The sequence below is a fragment of the Hevea brasiliensis genome, chromosome 12 (genome assembly GCF_030052815.1).
Source record: "Hevea brasiliensis isolate MT/VB/25A 57/8 chromosome 12, ASM3005281v1, whole genome shotgun sequence".
NCBI classification, from domain to species: domain Eukaryota; kingdom Viridiplantae; phylum Streptophyta; class Magnoliopsida; order Malpighiales; family Euphorbiaceae; genus Hevea; species Hevea brasiliensis.
In genome coordinates this window covers 23,532,377-23,554,006 of record NC_079504.1, presented here as the reverse complement: position 1 = coordinate 23,554,006, position 21,630 = coordinate 23,532,377, and the positions used below count along the sequence as shown (strand labels likewise).

Genomic DNA, 21,630 nt, shown 5'->3' with positions numbered 1-21,630 from the left:
TATGCTATGTTAACGGAATTGGAAAGAAATGAAAACCCTATCTACTACTTTTTCTGTTTTTGCATTTAAATTGAGGGCAATATGGGCAACTTGATACTCAAGGGGTATTTTAGTAAATTAAAAGCTAATGAAGCACCGGCTAAGCAAGTAAATGGTTAGAAAAACCGCCACCTGGCAGTAAACAAGCGCACATGGTAGGCATAAAAGAGCTCACGTTGGCAGAGAAAAGAGTGGGCGGTATGAGATTCAAATTCAGTGGTGGAGTTGAAGGGGAGAGAGAGAGCTGTGTCTCCCTGACGGGGTATAAATATATCCCCTCATTTTCATTTGTTTTCTTTGCTTTTAAAACAGAGCAAGAGAAGTAGCTACTACTCATAACGTTTCCATTACCATACTTCTCTCTCAAAATCCCCTCTCCCAAAAGCAAACCCAGAGCTATAATTAAGAGAAACTTCCAGATCAGGACACTGCCCCAAGCAAAGGACACCCTTGTCATTTCCCTCAGATCCCTCCGCCCTTCCCCTCTCTCTCTCTTTCTCTCCCTGCAACTAGAGAGAGAGAAGCAGAGGGAAGCATAGCTAACTTATTACTGTGCTTTTTAAGACACTTGTGGAGGAAGAGAAAGAGAAGGCAAACACCTTTCTCTCTCTAATCTTTATCTCTATTTTAGCCCTTTATTTATCTTTACTGTTCAAATCAACTTGCAATTTCCTTGCTTGCTTGCTAAAATTAGAAAAAGGAAAGGCCATTCATTAAAGCAATAATGGAGAGAAGCACTCCGGTCAGGAAACCACACACTTCTACTGCAGATCTGCTCACTTGGTCTGAGAATCCGCCTGCTGACTCCGCCTCCGTCGGCTCCGCCCCTCGCTCCGCTCCCCGCTCACACCAGGTAACTTCATTTTCAGCTTTTTCTTTTTAATAATTTTTGGCGATTGATAGCTGAATCTTAGTTGATTAATTGTTTGATTGATGAATTTTTTAGCCGTCCGATGGGATCAGTAAGGTAGTTTTTGGAGGTCAAGTTACAGATGAGGAGTTTGAGAGCTTAAACAAAAGGTAAGATCTCCAATTTGCTTCTTCTTTTTGTTTGTTTTTTTTTTGGATATATTTTGTTGTGGTAATTAATGCGAAAACTAGCAGACATGTAACTGATTTTGTTTTCTTGTGGCCGTTTGTCTGTATCTTTTCTTCACGGTTTTCACTGCTTGTTTGTGCCACCTTTCTCTGTCTTTCATTTATTACGGCTTCGAGATTTTTTTTCCCTTTACTTGCATTTCGCTTGAAATCTACGTGTGTGTATAATATTTTGCACCCAATTTCTAGCTTCGTCTTTCTTTCTAGTTTGATCTCCTTCTACACTTTAGTGGATCTCTTCATTTCATTTGTAGATTTGGGCGATTAGTCATTCCCTTTCTCTCAATTATGCACCTTCCTAAATTTGTCTTGACTAAAGATTTTTCTGATATTCTAAAATAGTATGATCTGTTTGGCTGGTGTTTGGATCTTGTGTCGCCAGTTACACTTTTGGTTTTCAGCATTTTCTTTGAAAATTTGAATATAGATTCCCCAAATCTCTCTAATTCCAATGATTATAACTCCAGATTTCATATGTTGCCCCAACAGTAGAAATTCTTAATTCCTAGTTGGTGACATAAACTCAGAAAGAATAATTCTGTACAGGCAATATATTCATTGAAAATTGAATTCTGTGGTTTAGAACTTCTATTATTTAGACCAGCTTTTTATTCACACTTAAAACAATTTGATGTTGGCTATCTGGAGATAGTAATCTTCGTTTCTCGGGGATAACGAAATTCAAAAATTGTGTATTCTCGATGTTTGTGTTCTCATTTTTGCAGTAAGTGGCTTTAGGATGGAAGATTTTGGGCCTTCCATTCACAGCACTGACAACTTTGGCTGCTGAATGGAAGTCCATATTTCTCATTTTCATACATCTTTGCTTTTATATTATTTGTGCCTATATCCTAATTAAGGTGCAATAATTTATATGCTGTCTCTCAACCTCAGATATCAATTTGTTAATATATTTAACAGTGGTTAAAGCATTTGGCTTGATTTAGAACAGGATATCCTAGAGTTGCTAGCTATTATTGTTGCCCAGGGAGTAGGACAGAATGCTGATTCTTATTTTTATTTTCATTGTATCTTTTGGAAACCATGAGATATCAATTTTCAACTTGTCTTTCCCTCCTTTTTCTTTCTCCCCTATAAGGATTGATGGAGACAAAAATATATCTTTTCCGTACTAATGCTGGAATAATCTCAAATAAATTAATATGTTGATAAAAAAAATCTTAAATGTTTGTGTATATTCTAATTAAATTTTCCCATTTTGTACCTTGATGATTTTCTAGGTGTTGTATTAGCTTTCCACTTTATTTTAAAAATATGTTTTTAGTATGATGTTTCTGAGTATGTTATCTTCACAATTTTCAGGAAACCTTGTTCTGGGTACAAAATGAAGGAGATGACTGGCAGTAGAATTTTTGCAGCCAATGGAGATGATACATCTGAATCTGGTGGTGCCAATCCCACACCAAACAACAGAACAGGACTACGCATGTACCAGGTAACTGTTACTTTGTTTCAGATTTGAATTTCATGGATAGTAGGCCAAATTCATGAATTGTCATGACAAACTGATTTTTCTGTATTTTTTTTTTTAATTGCATTTGCCAGCAAGCACTTGCTGGAATCAGTCATATTTCATTTGGAGAAGAAGAGGGTGTTTCACCCAAAAAACCTACTACTTTACCTGAGGTGGCAAAGCAACGAGAACTAAGTGGGACCTTAGAAAGTGAGGCTGAGAAAGAGGCCAGGTTGAAGAAGCAGCTTTCTGAAGCCAAGTGCAAGGAGCTCAGTGGACATGACATCTTTGCACCTCCTCCAGAAATTTTACCACGGCCAATGACAGTGCGTGCTTTGGCATTGAAAGAAAGCATTGAATTGGGAGAACCTGCTCCACGTGATATACACACTTCCATCAAAGTTTCTAACGTGAGTTTGTTTGTATGTATAGACAAACTCAAACTGTTTTGCACAATGCATATGCACATGCACACACAGAAAAAAAAGGAGGAAAAACTGTCCAAGGGAAGGGATTTATCCTTAGTATCCACTGGTGGTCAAAAGATGCAGTGATTTTCATTCTCGTAAAAAAAAAGATCATTCACAGATTGATGCTTCATGAGTTGCCCATAGTTTGTGTTTCTAAATGGTTTACACATAATGAGATAGTAACTTGTTAGGATACAGCTAGCAATGGGGTTTGTTTTCCAAAGATCGTAGTTAACTTATGGGGATAGAAATAGGATGATGCCATAATGGAATCTTAAGGATAGCCAATCAATAGGACGACTCCCAAACAAATACCTTATTTATTTATTTATTTAGAATAAAGTTATAGATAGGCTCATCATCCAAACAAACTATGTTAAGTTTTATTTTTTTATTTAAGTACTAATTGAACTGCACAATAGTAGGTATCTTATAATTCTCTGCACGGTAGAACCACCTGACCTATGGTATTTTTTTTTTTTTTTTGTTCTAAATATTATGCCTTCTATTGTTCTGTTTGCCACTCTTAATCGAAAATGGTCTCACTGGTTTTATAATTTGCCAAAATTTTAGCCTGCTGGAGGTCAGATGTCTAGCGAGGAACCCGTGATGAAGACAGCAAAGAAAATTTATAACCAGAAATTCAATGAGCTTTCAGGAAATGACATATTCAAGGGTGATGTTGCTGCATCATCTGCTGACAAAACTCTAAGTGTGGCAAAATTGCAGGAGATGAGCGGTAATGACATATTTGCTGATGGGAAGGCAGAGCATCGAGACTACCTAGGTGGTGTACGCAAGCCCCCAGGTGGCGAGAGCAGCATTGCCTTGGTTTAACTTGTTAGGTCTAACCTTGTCTTCTTATCAGTCATCACTGTTTCTGGCTTTGTTTTATTGCTAGTTGGGATGTGTTATTATATTATTTGACCTTGGATTGCGGCTTTTGGGATTATGTTTAGGCCTTAACATGTCATCCATTACTGTGGATTGTTCTAATTGGATTTTTTATGTCCATATTCTTGTGTTTTTCAGTGCTTGTTTTAGCCAACTACATTGGGCATTATATTGTTATTAAATTGTTTGAATGCATTTCTGGCTACCATGCTTTCATAGTTTAGCACGGTATTGGCCTATTGGGTCAACTTTTAGTTTATAAGCATTTGTGTTAGTCAGGTTGGTTTATTGGTATTTTGTTATCCCAAATTTCAGATGTGCCTGGGATGCTATGCTTCTCAGCTGTTATTGCATTTAAGAGATTCTGGTTCAGCATTTAGGAAATACCATGGCGATCTTTTTGTTCATTTCTTGTACAATTTAAAGAATTGGAGATGGAGTTGTTGGTGCGTAAACAGTGACCCTTTAAATGTGATTGCACCTTTGATATAGCAACTGCAACCCTTTCACTTTTTCAGTACTACTCGTCCCAAATTCAAAATGCATGTAATCATTAGTTGATTCCTTCTATGCGAATTTGGTTTTGTTAAGACGACTATGAAAATTTTCATATAGTTTCTCTCTCTACTTGATTAGAGAGAGAAACTCTACCCTTTTTCGTTTCCGATTTCTCGAGAGCCAGTCTCTGTCGTTTGCCTTCTAGAGGCTATCTCCTACTCGGAAGTGTAAACAGGTTTCGGGCTGTTTTTTGTGTAGTTGCTGTAGAATTAGGCTAAATGGAGAGGGATCATAGTGTTTCCTGTGTGGTTGATGTTTTGACAGAGGTAGGAGGATGGTTGCTGCCGTTTGAAGGTAGGGTGCAATGGGGTGCCGACAATCCAGATCATCGTTACCCTCTGTTATTTGTGAGTGTGGTGGCTGCTCCTCTTGATCTCATGGCTTTTATTTGCTTTTGGCCCATGGCTCTAGCCTTGCTTTAGGGTGCACCCTTCTCTATTTGCATTTTTAGTGGTCTGAGGAAAAGTTTTCTCATAACCATGCATGCTACTGGTTATAGAAGCCTGAGGTGCGTGTGTAATGGTTCGGAAGTTCTCCACTACTATTCTAGGCAGTTGGCAAGGCCGTCACAAGCTGTCTCTTGCTCTATGGAGCTAACTAGTGTGAATCTGTACAGGTAACGTGCCAGAAACTTCGAAAATGCTTATTATTTGGGCTTATGCGAGCTTGCCAGATAGGGGGAGGCTGACCTGGGGGCCCTTACCAAGGGGGACCTAGGTGCCACACGGGGCTAGAACTCCCGTCCCGTGACACGTGCTTGAAGTAGTGAAGATGAAACTAATTGCCAGATACTGTCGAGTTGATAAACGAGCCTTCGTTTAGGGTTTTGCTGGCTTTGCAGCTTTGAACCTTGATTTTAGTCGGCTTTGTTTGACAGGTTATAGTTAGAGTTTATCATGTGTGTACCATGGGCCTTATAAGGTTAGATTCTAAGCCTCTGTATTTAGGCTGTAACTCTTTTAATGCAATGGACTTTCGATTAAAAAAAACAAAAAAGGATTTGTTAAGCAACCCTGGATTATGAATTCTCCAACAAAAACAAAAACAAAAACGTGCAGGTGACAAGTTAATGACTGAGGACTGAGGAGAGAGTAAAATAACTGAAATTTCATCTGACTAAGGTAGACTGACAAAACAAGAAGTTATCTTGGCGTCTAGCTTGGGCAACAAGAAACATCAGGCATTGGTCAGTGGTCACTAATTTATTGCTTCATCTTTATTGTCTTATAATTTTAAAAACGTTGATGAATTAGAGCCATCAGCAGCAAGATATTCCATTCCATAGGTTGTGCGCATCGGATGAGTTCGAAAGATCAGATGGAGTACAAAATAAAAAAAGAGAGAAGCGCAATTCAAAATATTCAGATTTATCGAAGATTTTAAATAAAAATTAATATTTTTTCTCGCTCCTTTCCCCCAAACAAAAATAATAAACTTCCAAAGGAAGGATATTGTAAATCAAGTCAACATCCACTGAGAAAGTCAAGCTAATTCTGTTTTAACTAAAATTCTAATAATTAACAAATAAAAAAGATTTTTAAATAAAAATAAATTATCATTTTATTTATAATAAGAAAAAAAGGTTATTATTATTATTATTATTATTATTTTTTAAAATGGGAAAATACTAGCATCATTTCAGTTCATGTCCCACACATATAGAAGGTTGCCACATCAAACATCAATAAAGTTGCAAATAATCATTTTTAAAATATTTTAACCCACTACTAATTCATGGCCAAGCACCGCCGCTCAAGCTGAACAGAACCTTCATATTTCTGCTTTTATATTGCTGTTAAACTCAGAATTAATGTAGAAACAAGGTACAGATAATGGCAAAAATTTGTAAATTAATGGTGGCGGTGCTAATCGAGAAGGGCAAAGGTAAAAAGAGAGTGGACGACATTGTTGGGAGCATGGCTAAAGAGAGTTTAGGGAGGGAGACCGACAGTGGAAGGGGAAGCCAGGGTTGCATTCCATTTGAAATTGTGTGTTCTATTTTTTTTTTTTTTTTTAAATGTGCGTTCTATCCACTAATCAAACAAAACTGTTTCAAATGAAAAGATAAATATAAATTAATCAGAAAATCATAAGAGAATCTGAGATTTCAGTTTTAGCGTATCTGTTGCGGCTCTAAGCCTTTTAACCCTTGGCTAAAGCAGTCGTTTACAAAATAAAATATATACTTGTTCATCAAAGCAAACAAGGTGGCAACTTGCAATTGGTTTGGTCCTTTAATAGATCTCACTGGAACGGATTCACCAAGTAATTTCTGTGGAAGGTATTTTCTGATTGTGTTATATGTGTAGTGCCGACTCAGCTTCATTGTTATGGTGTGAGGTGAACAGTCAGTAACAGACAGTACGGCGTCCACCGCCTTTCTCAAAAACAGTCCGCGAAAAAGAACAACGAACCCCCACCATCTATTCATATTTCATTTTCAATTTTCTCTCTTCCCATTCACATTTATCTCACAAAACCCAAATTCCATTAGTGATTCAGAACAATGCAACCTCAAATTCCTTTTACCAGCCCAAATGACATCATCATGGAATAGGGCAATTTTTTACGTCCTTTCTACCTCCTCCCAATCGATTTCTTACGTGGGTTTTGGGTTTTCGAAAAGGGTTTTCATTGTTTTCTTCAATATCTCTTTACACTGATATATTCTATATATATAATATTTATATGTTTGTATATTTTACGTTTCTTTGATGATGCGGAAACTGGCTGACAGAGATAAAAGGATTGTAGAGAACATGATGAGAGATGGAGACTTGTTGAGTGATGCCCCTTATGTGCCTTATTTTAGTCTTCATCCTCAACAAAAGTCTCCTTTTGGTGGTCCTCTTGTGAGTAGAGTCTCTCTGCGATCACCAGACCACTCATCCTCTTCCAGTTCATTCTCAAATGGGTTTTGTTCACCCCAGTGCGTTTCGCCATATGCTGAAAGAGAAAACAGGGATGCAGAGAACATAAAGAAAGATGGAGAGTTGTTTAATGATGCCCCTAATGTGTCATATCTTGGTCTTCTCCGTCAACAAAAGCTTTCTTCCAGTGGTACTCCCGCCGGTAGAGCTTCTCTGCAATCGCCAGAGCCTTCCCCTTCTTCGAGTTTATTCCCAAATGAGTTTTGCTCACCTGAGCATGGTTCACTGTATGCTATTCCTTTATCTGAGGAGGCTAAGTATCGCACACTAGGTTCCCAGTACTGGAATGAAACGTGTTTGGATTCTAAGTCACCTAATCATGATTCTTATAAGATCAATAGGAGGTTGGTGGATGAAATGGGTTTGTCTCAAAGTTTCTGTGGAATGAGTGTTAGGGAGGACCAAAATGGTGGTGCTAAAATGAAGGGATTTGAGATAGACTCGGATGGATTTGGGTTTGGCTCCGACGAAGGTTCTATGGATGGGAGCGTACAATACAATGTAAAAAAATATGGCTCATATAGGGGCTTCAACAATGGGGCTTTTGGTAATGAAGGTTTTCAATCCTCTCCCCAGGGAGTTTCTTGCAGTACTTATGATGATTTGAACTATGCATTCAATGGATTGCAAAGTGGATTCGGAAAGGATGCTCATGATTCAATGAGCTCTTCTTTTGCTCATAATCAGTCCAATGATTTCTGTTTTGGCTCTGCTTGGTATGATAATCAAAGTGATTATCTATTGGGGAGGAGAAAGGAACAGGGAAGAAGTAGGAGCGATTGGGGGATTCAATCGAAGAACCAATTTATTACTGGGCCTTGCCTTGATGATCCTCCTAGTTTACCCCCGCATCCCAAAATGGCTTCTAATGGAGGCAGGGGTTTCATGGAGTCAATGGGTGCTCCTCAGTCGACGAATCCCGTGTTGGATTTGGATGTTTATCACCCACTGTATAGAAGAAGTTTGATGTTAAAAGAAAGGATCAGAGCAATCACAAACAATGGGCTTTCTCATTCTCTAATGCCTGTGAATGGTGCGGGAGATGCGAAAACCTTTAGCTGTGAGGACAGTTTCATAATACAAGGAAAGGGTAATCATGCTTGCTACAAAGGACGTGAACCTTTAAGCAGTGACAAAAAGAATTCCTTCAATGAGACTTCTGTGCAAAACCTTCGTGGGAAATGCATTAAACTAGATAGTGCCATCCTCCATGGAGGAAGTTGCGAAAATGATCAGAGGCTAAACAATGATAACCTGTTGCGACTGGTTCCAAGTATTAATTTCTTGAGTGAGGTACAGGGTAATATATACTTAATGGCACAGGATCAGAATGGTTGCCGGTGGTTACAAAAGATTTTTGATGAGGGAACAAGCCAAGATGTTGAAATAATATTTAACGGAATAATTTATCATGTTGTTGAACTTATGTTGAAACCATTCGCTAATTATGTCATCCAGAAGTTCTTGGATGTATGCAATGAAGAACAAAGGTTGCAGATTGTGTTCAGGGTGACTGAAGAACAAGGACAGCTTGTTGAGATTTGCTTGAACACATATGGGTAATACCTTTATGCCTGATTGTTGTTCTCCAACTCTTGCATTTTGACAGTAAATTGCAAATCTTTAATGTCTTCTAATGTATTTCTGGGTACTGTGCTACCAGCACACGAGCAGCGCAGAAGTTGATTGAGACTCTCAAAACCAGGCAGCAGATTTCACTTGTGGTATCATCCCTGAAACCTGGTTTTCTTGATCTTGTCAAGGATCAAAATGGAAATCATGTAATACAGCGTTGCTTGCAATGCCTTAGCAATGAAGATAACAAGGTAGCACTTTGCCCCTCTTTTTATTAAACTGATCTCTCTTGAACTTACATGTTGACTTTATGTTGTCATGAAGGTAAGATAACTTCTTATTCCATCTTATCTAATCCTCAAGTTACCCGTAGATGCTAGTGGCAACTTCTTCATGTAGATATTTCTAACTTAGAGAACTTCTTATGTATAAATCTTATAAATAACATCATTTACCAGGTATTGCATCTGTTTTTCTTCATGTATGTTCATATGAACCTAAGAACTCCTATATGTCTTAAAGCTTGAGGGAATTCCTTCCTATGTTTCCTTACAATTGTCATGCTCTTGAACCAACTTGAATCAGCAAAGCTGAATTCTAGTGATTAATCCTAACAGGCTAGCAACTGTAATCCTGCTTCGATGACTTAGGCATTTGGGCTTTGGTCAAGTGATTGAAATCAATAACTTTCCTGTAGAGTATCCATTTTTTGCTTCAAGTCATGCATACCAATTCGCTGTTGGTGTTTGTACATTTAAAAACTAATGCAATTTAATTAGTGAATTTTGGGAGGATGCTTCAGATAGTTAAATTGCACGAACCTTGTTGGCTGACAAACGAGACATGCTCAGGCAAAAAGGGAGGGAATGAATTTTAATCCTTGATTCTTTGGCATGGAGTGTTGGCGTGGCCACAATTAGGCTGTTTGCAGAAACATAATGAACTGGTAAAAGCAAGGTCTACAATATAACCATCTAGATGTAACTAGCCTTTGCGTCACAACTAACAGCAAACCAAGGAAATCATTATGAATACAGGGTAGAAAATGGTTTTCAGAAAAAAATATACTTTTTGCTTAATAAGCCAACATGTATTTTAGGCCCTAAGATTATTCTAATTAGATCCTCAAGGTAGATGTCTACAGATGCTTGGTGCAATTGGAAAGTATAATTTCCTGAAACTTCAACAGGGTTTGGAGTTGGCAGATCAGAAATTTTGTAACATTCAAACTTAGGATTAGGCATCTCCCATCAGAAGCATTATAAAGTAACCTAACCTTTATCACAACTTCAGGCCAATAAGGACAGGATAAATTGCATATCCAATCTGATGATGGGTCAATTTGTTAATAACATATTTGTAGAGGCATAAATTAATGAAAACCTGTAAAGAAGGATGGGATAGTATCACTGAGATGTATAATATATTCACCAGAAAAATTTATAAATTGACAAATTAATATCATACATCACTAAAGTGGGTGAAATTTTACAGAACTTGTGGAAACTTTTAATATGTAACATGTTTACGTGCTAATTGTATAACAGGGGTGGAAATTATGTGGAGATATGTCTTCTTTCAAGTTATCCTTCTAGGATCCATAAAGAAGTCCAAAATCTTATGTGTAGTTTAATTGTATGCTCTACATAGGATCTGTATGACATGTCTGTCTTGAAATATTCTGAGTCTTTGTTGCTATTGTTCATGTTTTGCAGTTTATTCTTGATGCTGCTGCAAAGTTCTGTGTTGAAATCGCAACTCATCGACATGGATGCTGTGTTATGCAACGTTGTATTACACACTCCACTGGGAAACATCGAGACAAATTAATAACTGAAATTTCAAAAAATTCACTTTTCCTTGCTCAAGATCCTTTTGGGTATGGAATTATTTTACTATTATCTGCATATCCAATAAAATCTGGTGGTTCTAAATAATGTATTGAGATGCTTTTTTTCCTTTTTTTAATTGTAAAGATGCTATCAACATTAATATGTTTAATAGTCTAACTTTAAAAAGGTGATCCATTTTGAAACAAAAATATTTATGCTATCAGGTCAATGCCACATCGGAGAAGCAATTGTTTAATATCATAGGATATTCTAGACTTAGTGTTTGAAGTTCATTTCTGCTGATCTGCTCATTGTATTGACCCTACTCTTCATCATCACTAGTCTTTCTGTTAAAAGGCTATTATTTATCAACTTTTATGCTATAAATGAGAACGTTTTTCACTGTTTGCTAGCGTGCGTACTAATTGTTATGTTTATGTCTAGATTGTTCTGTCTGAACATTTGTTAACATGTGATAGGGAAGAGATTAATTTGATATATGGCGATATTCTGAAGCTTTTGAATATTATTTTCTAATTCTATAAATAATTTAATGTAAGGAATAGGGTCAAGTTTTGCAGAGTTTGAAACAACTTTGATGATTCTGGTTAATGGAATTTTTCTGTTTGAGAACTCTTCTCTTGCTCTCTTATTCCCCCTTCTTGTAGTTCTAGGACTATTATGTTCTGTGTGTCTAAATAAACCTTTTTTCTCACATACTACTATGTTCCTGTCTGCCAGCTTCTCTCCCAAAACATTTTGTATTCTTAGGTTGATTGTTTTTCTAAACATTTAATTTCTGTATTGTCCATCCATGATTCTAGAAAGACAAACTTCTCTTTGCCATAATCACGAGACAATAGAGGCCTTGCACCTAATTACATTACTGACGAATAGAAGTGTTTCATTTTGTTTTTTTTGGCTAATGCTTTTATTATCTACTTATTTACATTTTGCATTACATATTACCTAACACTTCTACCTGAACAATAATTTAGTGATATATTAATGGTTTATGTTGGTCATTATCAGGGATTTGTTCATTATGCAACACGGCTTTGTTTACCTATCTTAATCTTTTTTCATTTTTATGTAACAGAAATTATGTTGTGCAATATATTATAGAGCAAAAGAGCCCGTCTGCCATTGTCAATTTGCTTTCTCAATTTAAAGGGCACTACGTACACCTCTCCATGCAGAAATTTAGCAGTCATGTGGTTGAAAAGTGCCTTAATCATTTGGACGAGAGCCAGGAACAAATTATTCGTGAATTGATCTCAGTGTCACGCTTTGAACAGCTATTGCAAGATCCATTTGCCAACTATGTCATTCAATCTGCCCTGGCAGTCACTAAGGTTTGGAATCTGAGAGCCTTAGCTCTTAATAATATATTAGGCTCCACTTGGATAAGTGTAAATTTGTGTTTCAAGTTAAACATTATAAAACTTCATCATAATGTCAAATTTAAATACCTAATTATTTGAATTCACATTTGTCTAAATGGAGTCTTGGGGTATTTTGATACTATTATAAAATGATCTTTTTGCCTCTCCTTCCCCCTTTCTGATTTCCTTCTTGAAAGCAGGGTTCTCTTCATTCTATACTGGCTGATGCAGTCCGACCCCATGTGATTTTACGTACCAATCCATACAGTAAGAGGATTTTCTCAAGGAATCTCCTGAAGAAATAATGTAATACTGTGGTAAGTGTTGTTCTTCTGTCAGTATTACAACCTTGTTCACTACTAATAAATAGCCTCTGAAGTGCAGGCAACTAAATGTAGAATGTCATCAGAATTTGCTGCTGATATCCTGGTTCGAAATTTCAAAACTCTCTGCATGAGTCTGAAGAATAGAAATTGAAGTTTAGTTCTGTTTATGATGCAGGTATGAACTTGTATTATTCTGTTAGTCCTGTTGTTGTCTTGTGTATCAAACTTCAAATGTAATTTTGCACGGTCAGAAACTTGATTATCTGTTTCCAAGTTTTGTAATACGTGATACCAGGATATTTTTCTCCATCATGTTCCATTGTTTCTCAAGTTGAAAATGCACAGAAATTTGTCTTTCATTTTAGCATCACACAGCTTGGTAGCATTTGGCAGAAAGTTGTTTTAGACTGTTGACGTTTCTAAACGGAAATTGGGGGGTTTGGAACCTTATGGGTGGATTCCCCCTTTTTTTTTTTTTTATTTAATTTGAGCTTGTCTAGTTTAAAATTGAGTTGGTCTAGCACCGTCAGATGAGAGAATTTTGTGAATACTGTTGTCTAATGTTCTTTAATAGCAGACTAGACCAGGTGAGTCCATTCTCCTGGAAATCAATAGGAATGGAGATGTTTTCCAGGATAACATTATCCTATTCTAGAGGTAAAGGCTACAAAAACATATTCAGGCATTGCCTAACCCTCAGCATGTATGTGGCTAGATACCTTGATTTTGGATTCTACTTTCAATGTTTGCATTATATGAACTTTTCAAATGATGCAAAGGCTACAGCTTTTAACCCCTTCCAATTGATGCAGCAGCAACCTGGAAATTCTTTAAACAGGGCAAACATAGTTATATAATTTTATTGATGTGATGATAGGTGAAGTTTTCATAGACCAGCTTCACATAGCCATCCGACTGAAAATAAAACACATCAAATTACAAGGATTTATTCTGTCTTGAAACCACATCCAGCAAGGTGAAACCGCAACCACCACAACCTTCATGATATAGTGCCCCTCGAAACAGATTCACAGCTCAATCCTCCTTATGCCCGATCAGTGCCAGGAGCATCTTTTCATAATCCCCATGGGTGTCCTTGACTATGGCACGGTCCAAAGGAACACTGTTCCTTTGCTGATACTCATCTTTTATAATCTTCAAGTCAACCTCTGCCCTTGTAGTGACAACTCTAGTCAGAGCTCCTTCATCTGTTCCTCGTCTGTTGATAGAGAGACGAAGAACCTTCTCAAAGTATTTCTCTGGGCGTGTCAAGCACTTCACTGTGGCCCTCAATAGTGCGAGGAATTCATCCTTGGGGTCAGTCTTCAAGTCCTTCAAACACAAGGGCCAATTCAAACAAATCAATTAATCAAATAAAAAAAATGTACAATAGCAAGAATGGGGCTGCCAATAAGTTGAAATTCCCTGTTACCAATGAAAATGGAGTGGATAGGGTAGTGATGATATGAAAATACCTATAAAGTCATCTTATGGGATAGGCAAATTGTAAAGCTTACTTCTTCCATACCTTGTTGAGATCATTGCCAAACTCATTTTTGTATTGGTTCAGAGTAGCATTAATCTGTGCTTTGCTCCTGGTAGCCAAAACCCTGATGAAATCCTCATCACCATAAGCCTTCTTGGAAATCTTCTCGTGGAGCAACTTAGCCTCTGTTTTTGCGAGGGTCATGCTCACCTCATCCCCCTCGTATCGGTATGAGCACACAAGAGGAAACAAAAGCTGGACAACACAGAATCACAGATATGATATATTCACCACAGCAAACAGACAGAAAGGATGATATTAAGCACAAAAAGAAGACAAGATCTAATTAAAAGTAATGAAATTCACCATAGGACTAGAAATCTAGAAGCTCTACCTTGCGGAAGTCCCCAGTTGTGTGATGTGCAACATCCTCTTCAAGGGACTTCTTAAAGCGAGCATGATACGCCTGTCTTGCCTGAAGCAATTCATTTGAAGACCTTGTGCAGGCGATTTCCATAAGAACCTGATTGCTTGATGTCCATCTCTTAGTTGCCTCATTAGCTAAAAATGCATCGCGTTCAGCAGGACCAAGCGTCCAGAGCAGCACCACTCTCTAAAGAAAATAAAAAAAATTAAAAAAAAAAAAAAGGAAAAGGAGAAGCATACATGCACTAGTTATCAAATCATCCGCTTGATTAATCATTTACTAATAAGAAATGGTCTATTGGAAGGATTTTCATAACTAAAGCGAATAGAAACAAGCATAAGCATTCCAAATCTGACCTCAAAATCATTTGAAAGTTCCTTGTCCAATGCCTTGAGGAGATCTTCTCCGTAGGTCTCAGCATAAGTCTCCCTGATCAGCTTGCGTTGAGCAGCATTTCTGTGACCCAATATGGATATGATCAAGCCCTCGTTTGTCCCCCATCCTGTAATAATATTACTCAACATTATTTTTCACAAAACTAAAATATCCAAACACACAACACACGCAATAACACATGCAAATCCGGAAAACCAATGCCCTTCCATGACATATCTCCACCACTGTATGGAGTGCTAACTGCTGATCTAATTAATGTTTTGTTATTTATGCAACATCTTCCAAACTCCGATTTGATTGTTCAAGAGGACTTTCTTCTTTGGACAACAACCACCCCACCCCCCCAACAAAAAGAAAATCTCATTCATAACAAATCAAACATATCGAACACCGTCCCTCCAATGAAATCAATCACACAGAACAAAAGGCTAATATTCCAAAGAAATACAGATCAGATGATCCTAACACTATCCAAGAAGATCAATCTCTGCATAACACGGAGATCAATATCATTTGAACAAAAGATCATCGTCAGATCTAAAAGAACAAAACAGTAAAACAAAAAGTCCGATCAGTAAAAAGGGATCATAACAAAAAAGAATTAAACCGCAAAAACAGGGGACGATGAAAACAAGAAGAAGAAAGTAAAGAAAGAAAATAGAGAGAGAAGAAAGAAACCTGAAAAGGCCTTTCTAAGCTGCTCACAGTCATCGGCCACGGGTGGAGGTGGTTGAGGAACTATAAGGGTAGACATTGTCGAGTTCTTTCGATCTTTCAACGATCTGCGAAGCTCACTCTCTGGCTCTCTGCTCTGTTTAGACTCGAAAACGTCAATGACGGAACTGATTATATTAGGAAAGCGGGGCCGCCAAAAAGCTAATAATGGGAAATGGGGATGGGCCTTTTCGTCTTTCGCCACCTGGTATGCTACGTTACGCTACATACGGTTTTCTCTTTATTGCTTAGACAGAGCGATACATTTCCATGCATAGAGCGCCATTCTTGGGACATCACATTTCACGGAGCACGTGTTCCTTTATGCGCTCTGCATAAATTTTCAATGTATTTATTTTTTAATTATATTTTAAAGACATTTAATTAATTATTAATATTTTTTATAAAAATAAAATTACCTAATCATTTTCCTAATTTTTATAAGAACTATTAAATACTATCAAATAAGAGAATCTACATATTAATTATTGGGTGGAGATTCTTGATAAAGTTGTGTGTGTACAAGCGCAGTACATTCTGGAATCTTCTAAGATCAGTATATATGGTGTTTTTCTTGTATATGGTGTTATTTTAAGGAATAAATCAGTTTTGCTCCTTGGAAAATTACTAAAATAGGAGCTGGGTGGTGAAGTTAATGGGAAAGCAGACAGCCACTACCCATCCCCGCTTTAAATCATTAAAGGGCTGTGGATGGCAGGAACTATGCATGGATATTTTTTTAACATTTTTTCATTGACAATGTTAAACTTTCTTTCTTTATTTAAAGTTTCCTTTTATAACAATTAAAAGTTTCTAATTTAGTTTTAGGCTTAATTATTATTTGCTTTCAATTATTTTAATAAAATTTTATTGCCTGTTTATTTATAAAAAAAATAATTTTTTGTTTTTCATTTTTTATTTTTTTTAAAAAAATTCAAATTTCATTTTCTGAAAAATAAAAAAATATGAAAAATATATTCACTTATAAATAATACAAAATGATTTTCTAATTAAAGAATAAAATATTTTTCATGTCTTTTATAATTAAAAATATAAATTATTATAAAATATATTGTAAAAATTATTTTATTTTTACCTTTCTTTAATGTGTGTTATTCATTATTTAACTTTTATTAAAAAAAAATTATTATTTTTCATTTGAAAAAAGTTGAAAAATAAAATTTTTTATTATAAAATAAAATAATGAAAAAATTGTTTTCTAAAATTTCGTTAAACTTTTAAAAATTAAAAAAATTGATTTTCTTATTCTCTGTTTATAAAACTTATACAAATGTAAACTTGAAACTTTGTCTTTTAATTTTCTTAAAAAAAAATTTTCAAAAAATTACTCAAGATTTTTTGCGAGTGGAATTTAATATACATTATTAATGATTGATTTTCAGCCAGTTAATTATCCGGATTAGAGTAAAATCCATTTTCTCCTGCTACTAGTAGTTCTCTTTCGATCTTCCTATTAAGCAAAAACAGATTAACCCACTAATACACTTAAAACAACTAATATTAAAGACTTAATTTGCATCCAATAACCAATACAAATAGCTCCACGAAGCTTATTCATCGGAAACATAAGGCAGTTTATAATAAAAAATTACAGGCAATTCCTTAGTATTTATAATAAAAAAAATTAGATTGGACACACTCTTCATTTCAATTTCAAATTTAAATAAAATTTTTCTCAATTTAAATAATTTATTAAATTAAAAACCAAAATATGAAAAAGGTTTGAATTTTTTAAATCATTAGACCTATAATATAATTCTATTGTATTAGTTTAAAATCGTATTAATTTTATACATTGGTTGTGTCATTATTTTTTATATATGACTTTTTGTTGATTGTCTTGCTTCTAATTAATAGTGCTTAGTTTCATATTGATACTTGCAGCAGCACAACTATTATTATTCATAATAAAAATTAATTTATTAGATAAATATTCAACTTAGTAAAATAAATAAAAATATCATGCATGATTTTTATTTAAAATTAATTATTTTTTACCCATATGTACTACTCAATAGCTCTATAGTTTCTTTTTTTTTTTTTTTTTATAATCCTGAGAATTTCTACAAAGATAAAAGAGAAATCCGAATTTGACACTATTTATATAACATATAAATGTATTCGAATGCACAATATGAATACAGCTTTATTATCATTGACTTAAAGTTTATTAATCAGCACTCGACCATTGAATTGTCAATTCAACATTTTATATTTCTATAGCAAGCATGTATGGATGGATTTAAAGTGGAGTCTGAGCTGATAAAATATGAGAAATCATGTGCATCGTCGGTCGAGATTGTGGATTATTGTATAAACATGCAGTTGCAACCTTCATGATTGTCATCAATTCATCTTGAACTTGAGGGGAAGGAGTTGAAAGGCGTTCGTCTAAAATATCTTCCAGGAGTGGCTTCTGAGCTGAAGGGAAGGACATAGAGAATATGATTTCACCTAGATGTTTTCCATTGATCACTTCTAGTGCTACCACTCCAAAACTATACACATCACATTTTTCAGTCACCTTCATTGTATAAGCAAGTTCTGCCACACAAAATTAGATGAATAAATCAAAATTTATTAAATAAAAGTTTGTAAATTCTATCCTTATTCCTTTCCTTTCTTTATCATTTGTTAATTAGCTGTAAAATCTCTATCATAGTTGTATTGTCTTGTTTATTGTGTGTGAGAAAGTTTAAACTAAATTAATTACATTGTTTATTAACTCAGCCCAATTTAACAAAATTTTATAAATTTTCAAGCTAACTTCAAATCTATTAAGCCAAAGTTAGTGTATTACCTGGTGCAACATATCCGTATGTTCCTGCTAATGTTGTCCAATTGGATGAATCAGGATTTAGAAGCTTGGAAGTGCCAAAATCTGACACGTGAGCCTCGAATTCGGAATCAAGCAATATGTTTTTGCTTGTTATGTCCCGATGAACAATTGGCGGTGAGCAATTGTGGTGCATGTAAGACAGAGCATTGGCAACACCTTTAATGATATTTACTCGCTTACTCCAATCCAATTCTTTAGCTTCTTTATCATTGCCCAGGATTGTGGCCAAGTTACCGCCTTCAAGGTACTCATAAACCAGAAATGAGTGTCGAGCATACGAACAAAAACCATGAAGTTTTACTATGTTTCGATGCCTTATCTCAGTTAATGCTCTTATCTCGTTCAAGAACTCTTTTCTACATGTCCTCTCACTGTCACGAAATGAGTGGAGCTTCTTCACGGCTGCTATTCTTCCACATGGCAAATTTGCTTTATAGACGCTGCCATATCCTCCCTTCCCAATGCAATATACAACATCGAAACTATCTGTAGCTTTTATGATATCGTCATGCATGATTCTTCCATCAGAACTTGATATCGAAAATTCTTCATCCTCTTGATCGACTTGTTCTGCTTCTGAAACTTCCCTTCTTTTTTGTAAAAAGAAGAAAACTCCCAAGAAAGTAATAAGTGAAAAAGCTCCGCAAAGAGGCAAGAAAATGATTAGAAACAACATTTTATGGCTCCTTTTGGAGGTTCCTTTGTTGATTGGAAAATTGCATGGTGACAGTACTGGGACATCCCCACACAATCCTTTGTTCCCTCGAAATGCTTCTGTGGAGGCATTTTGAAATGCTTTATTGGAAGGAATGGGACCTTCCAATTCGTTGTAGGATATATCGATGGACGACAAACCATGCATATCTTTGAAACTATCTGGAATAGAACCAGACAGATTATTGTGGGATAGATTCAGCATCTCCAAGCTCTCTAAACTACTCAATTGCGATGGTATCTTTTCTATCAGAAAGTTGCGGCTTAAATCCAACCTCGATAAGTGAGTTAACTTCCCTATCTGAATTGGAATTTCTTGGCTAAACTCATTATTACTCAAATTCAAGTAGATGAGTTTAGCTAAGTTTCCAATGTTTTCTGGAATTGATTGGTTGAATCTGTTTGCCGACAAGTCGAGATACTCAAGATCAGTTAACGATCCAAATTCTGATGGTAGACGATCAGAGAGTTGGTTGTCGTTTAAAATCACCTTCAACAAAGAAGTCAATTTCCCAAATTCCTTGGGAATGCTCCCAGATATTTTATTCGAAGAAAGATCAAGCCATTTTAGCTGAGCTGCATTTCCAATTTCAGGTGGAATGGTACCGGTTATTTTGTTGCCTGCAGCCAGTAGAGTTGCCAAATTTGGGCACTTCCCCAAATTGGAAGATATTTCCCCAATGAATTTGTTGTAGCTTAGATCTATAAATTGAAGGTTTGGATAGATGCCAAAGTCTTCGGACATATTTCCAGTGAAGTGGTTTCCCTCCAGCCGAACTCTAACAAAGCTTTTGCAATCTCTAAAGCCTTTTGGAATTGGGCCATCTAGATTGTTATCGTTGATAGTGAAGTTCTGAAGCTTTTTATTTTGGCAAATGTTTTGGGGCAAATGACCAATCAACTGGTTTGTGTCTAGCTGAAGTATAATCAGATTTGGTAGACTCGCTATTTGTTCAGGAATTGGCCCGGAGAGTTGGTTATCACGAAGGTACAATAATTTTAATTCTCTCAAATTACCCAGGGAAGCGGGGATAGTACCATTAAGTTGATTTTGACTCAACTCTAAATCAACAATAGACTTCAAGTTTCCCAGCTCATTAGGAATTGGGCCAGAGAGTTTATTTTCATAGAGATGAAGAAGGGTGAGATTTGTCATACCACGTAGTGTCGTCGGAATTGGACCAGAAAGATTGTTTCCCCAAAGGCTTAGGTTGTTCAGAGACTTCAAGTTTCCGATTTGCTGGGGAATTGGACCAGAAAGTCTATTTTTGAACATAAACAACACAGCTAGGTTTTTCAAGTTCCCAAAAGTAGAAGGGATGGGACCTGATAGACTGTTGGTATCCATGTAAAGTTCAACCAAATTGGTAAGGTTTCCCAATTCTGATGGAACAGAACCAGAAAGTTGATTGTCATACAGAAACAACCAACGCATCTTGGTCAAGCTACCCACAGAAGCAGGAATATGACCATCAAGATTGTTGGCATACAGGGCAAGCTCAGTAAGGGAACTTAAATTTTCTATTTCTGAAGGAATTGAACCATTTAACTGATTTGCAGCAAGGTGCAGGGTATCGAGATTTGTTAGGAGGCCAATCTCTGGAGGGATGCTTCCAGACAAGTGATTATTTGACAAATCAAGATAAATGAGTTTGGAAAGTTGAGTGATTCCAAGTGGAATGGTGCCAAAGAGTAGATTCATGCTAAGATCAATATAAGCAAGATCAGGAACGGAAGAGAAGGAAAACTCATGGAGCGTACCATTTAAACCTGCGTTTGTAAGGTTTAATCTCTCGACCCTTCCCTGTACGTTGCAAGAAATTCCAAGCCAATTGCAGGGACTTGTTCCTGGACTGGAATTGGTGGCATTTTCAGGATGGAGAGGCCATGTTGAAATGTTAGAATCTTTAAAGTTGTGAAGGGTGGCTGCCCACTTGAGAAGAGCATTATCTTCTTGAGTGGAGTCAGAAGCAACGCTAAGCGAGGAATATAATAGAATGAATAGAACAAGGGAAATTTGCAAGGCTAGATTTTCCAAGATGAGTCTTGCCATGGCCGCTGTTTTGCTTTGGTTCGGAAATTATACTTCATTGCTCTATTTATATACAGCCGGCACCTCCCTCTCCCTACAAGAGCAAGACCTGATATGGTCCAAGTCTTCATCGTCTTGAGCCCACACCCCATTTAGTCCAGAAAATAATGTTTACTTATTTAACAATTTTGTATCGAGACTTTGACAAACTTCAAATTTTGTCAAATAAAAAATAACATTTATCATCAAATTAATTGATTTTTTTTAATTAATTGGAACTTTAATTAACATTCAAGACGCCATAATAACTCATTTTTAAAACTTGAATATATGTCTCTTATTTAATAAAACCATAACATTTATGTTGTAAAAAAAATGATAGTTAAAAAACTTTTTTGGGTGTCCTGATTCATAATTCCA

The 21,630-nt window shown here is 36.1% G+C and overlaps 4 protein-coding genes across 6 annotated transcripts; 2 read left to right on the top strand and 2 right to left on the bottom strand.

The window, feature by feature from the left end:
- The first annotated feature begins 232 nt into the window (after positions 1-232).
- Positions 233-4,180, top strand: LOC110633774 (uncharacterized). Of its 3 annotated transcripts, XM_058131297.1 has the most exons (6): positions 233-630; positions 734-892; positions 986-1,059; positions 2,461-2,593; positions 2,704-3,021; positions 3,655-4,180. In XM_058131297.1, exons 2-6 carry the CDS (start codon positions 764-766, stop codon positions 3,916-3,918), a joined length of 918 nt encoding a protein of 305 aa, XP_057987280.1. In that variant the 5' UTR covers positions 233-630; positions 734-763; the 3' UTR covers positions 3,919-4,180. The 3 variants fall into 3 exon arrangements, with proteins under 3 accessions (XP_057987280.1, XP_021638219.2, XP_057987281.1); XM_021782527.2 differs by having other exon boundaries at positions 233-892; XM_058131298.1 differs by lacking the exons at positions 233-630; positions 734-892; positions 986-1,059 and adding an exon at positions 1,824-1,861.
- A 2,119-nt stretch (positions 4,181-6,299) lies between these two features.
- LOC110633767 (uncharacterized) lies at positions 6,300-12,940 on the top strand. Its single transcript, XM_058131295.1, has 6 exons — positions 6,300-9,022; positions 9,127-9,289; positions 10,754-10,917; positions 11,970-12,225; positions 12,456-12,572; positions 12,640-12,940. Exons 1-5 carry the CDS (start codon positions 7,248-7,250, stop codon positions 12,558-12,560), a joined length of 2,463 nt encoding a protein of 820 aa, XP_057987278.1. The 5' UTR covers positions 6,300-7,247; the 3' UTR covers positions 12,561-12,572; positions 12,640-12,940.
- A 467-nt stretch (positions 12,941-13,407) lies between these two features.
- Positions 13,408-15,743, bottom strand: LOC110633779 (annexin Gh1). The gene is made up of 5 exons (XM_058131296.1): positions 15,569-15,743; positions 14,851-14,996; positions 14,462-14,680; positions 14,110-14,322; positions 13,408-13,913 (listed from the first exon to the last, which is right to left on the bottom strand). Exons 1-5 carry the CDS (start codon positions 15,642-15,644, stop codon positions 13,617-13,619), a joined length of 951 nt encoding a protein of 316 aa, XP_057987279.1. The 5' UTR covers positions 15,645-15,743; the 3' UTR covers positions 13,408-13,616.
- Positions 15,744-17,697: 1,954 nt separating this feature from the next.
- LOC131171366 (MDIS1-interacting receptor like kinase 2-like) lies at positions 17,698-21,259 on the bottom strand. The gene is made up of 2 exons (XM_058131294.1): positions 18,426-21,259; positions 17,698-18,169 (listed from the first exon to the last, which is right to left on the bottom strand). The coding sequence occupies exons 1-2, from the start codon at positions 21,229-21,231 to the stop codon at positions 17,868-17,870; spliced, it is 3,108 nt and encodes a 1,035-aa protein (XP_057987277.1). The 5' UTR covers positions 21,232-21,259; the 3' UTR covers positions 17,698-17,867.
- Between the last annotated feature and the right edge of the window lie 371 nt (positions 21,260-21,630).